The sequence below is a fragment of the Austrofundulus limnaeus genome, unplaced genomic scaffold (assembly GCF_001266775.1).
Source record: "Austrofundulus limnaeus strain Quisiro unplaced genomic scaffold, Austrofundulus_limnaeus-1.0 Scaffold2496, whole genome shotgun sequence".
NCBI lineage: Eukaryota > Metazoa > Chordata > Actinopteri > Cyprinodontiformes > Rivulidae > Austrofundulus > Austrofundulus limnaeus.
In genome coordinates, this window is record NW_013954898.1 from 1 (window position 1) to 1,176 (window position 1,176).

The 1,176-nt window shown below is 44.1% G+C and overlaps 1 protein-coding gene across 2 annotated transcripts in view; it reads left to right on the top strand.

The window, feature by feature from the left end:
• Positions 1–229: 229 nt before the first annotated feature.
• Positions 230–1,176, top strand: part of LOC106511082 (afadin) — a gene marked incomplete at its 5' end in the record, with an annotated part of 12,526 nt that continues 11,579 nt past the window's right edge. For both annotated transcript variants that reach the window (XM_013999825.1, XM_013999827.1), the window contains 1 exon segment: positions 230–310. In XM_013999825.1, coding sequence (XP_013855279.1) covers positions 230–310 — 81 coding nt within the window.

Consider the following 1,176-nt stretch of genomic DNA (forward strand, 5'->3'; position numbering starts at 1 on the left):
TGTGTGTGTGTGTGTGTGTGTGTGTGTGTGTGTGTGTGTGTGTGTGTGTGTGTGTGTGGTTTCCATTCTTGACTTGATTCCAGCGACCACAGGTTCCTCTGGCCTTCCCCTCGTCCCTCCCTCTCCTCTCCTCCACACTATCTTCTGTTCTCCAGACGTTCACTCCATACGTTGTGCTCTGAAGAGGTGTCCTCCTCACAGTTTGTTTCCTGTCTTTCTCCCTTTTCAGCCAATGAGGAAAGAGCCGGAGGTTGTCACCGTAACCCTGAAGAAGCACAATGGCATGGGCCTCAGCATCGTGGCTGCCAAGGTAGGAAATAACACCTGGTGTTTCTTCTCTTTGTGTTGCAAGTTAAATTTCAGAAGTTCCTTTTTGAAGTAACAGTATCTATGAGTTTAGATTGATGGTTTAGAAGTGTAAAAACTGAATCTCAAAGGCACTGTTCAGGCTGCTTGTTGACAGCTGAATGTTGGTTGAGTGTGTTTTGTGTGTGAGGCTGCTGTTTTTAAACCGCCTGTTTTCACTGTTGAGTCTGACAGCAGGGCAGAAACTTCTGGACAAAAACCTGCTCGCTTCAGTTTGCTGTTGTAAGGGGAGTGGGCCGACCCACCCGTGCATCAGAATCTGAGTTCCTGCTGACATCTGCAGGAACCAGAACAGCAGCCCATTTTAAACTGAATTACCRTATTTATTCAAGTATAATACATAAAATTTAATCCATAAAATCATCCATAAAGTTGGGGGAAGTGTTATACTCGGATAAATGTTTTTACTTATGAATTTTAACTGAAATATCGGCAGAATTTTTGAGTCTGGAAATGAGACCGCGTTGTAAAAAAGCAGTTGAAACAAGCTCACCTCTGACACTCTTCTGTGCTTCAGAGTGAGATAATAACAGATCCAAACAGGAGACATGATGTGAAAAAAAGGGGGGAAAATCGGTCCTGCAGCTTAGTAATGATAACAAACTAATGACATTAATGTGTGACTGAGCTGCTCCTGGAACAACAACAAACACATGTTCGTCTGTAATGGCTGCCATCTACCGGTGTTCTGAAAAAGTTTGTTTCCCTGAAAAACGTTTCCCCACCAGAGGGGGCGCACGCAAGTAGGAAGTAATCTGCTTTCCCCCACAAGATGGTCCAAATCTCATGTGAAGTCTCTGACTTTTGTGT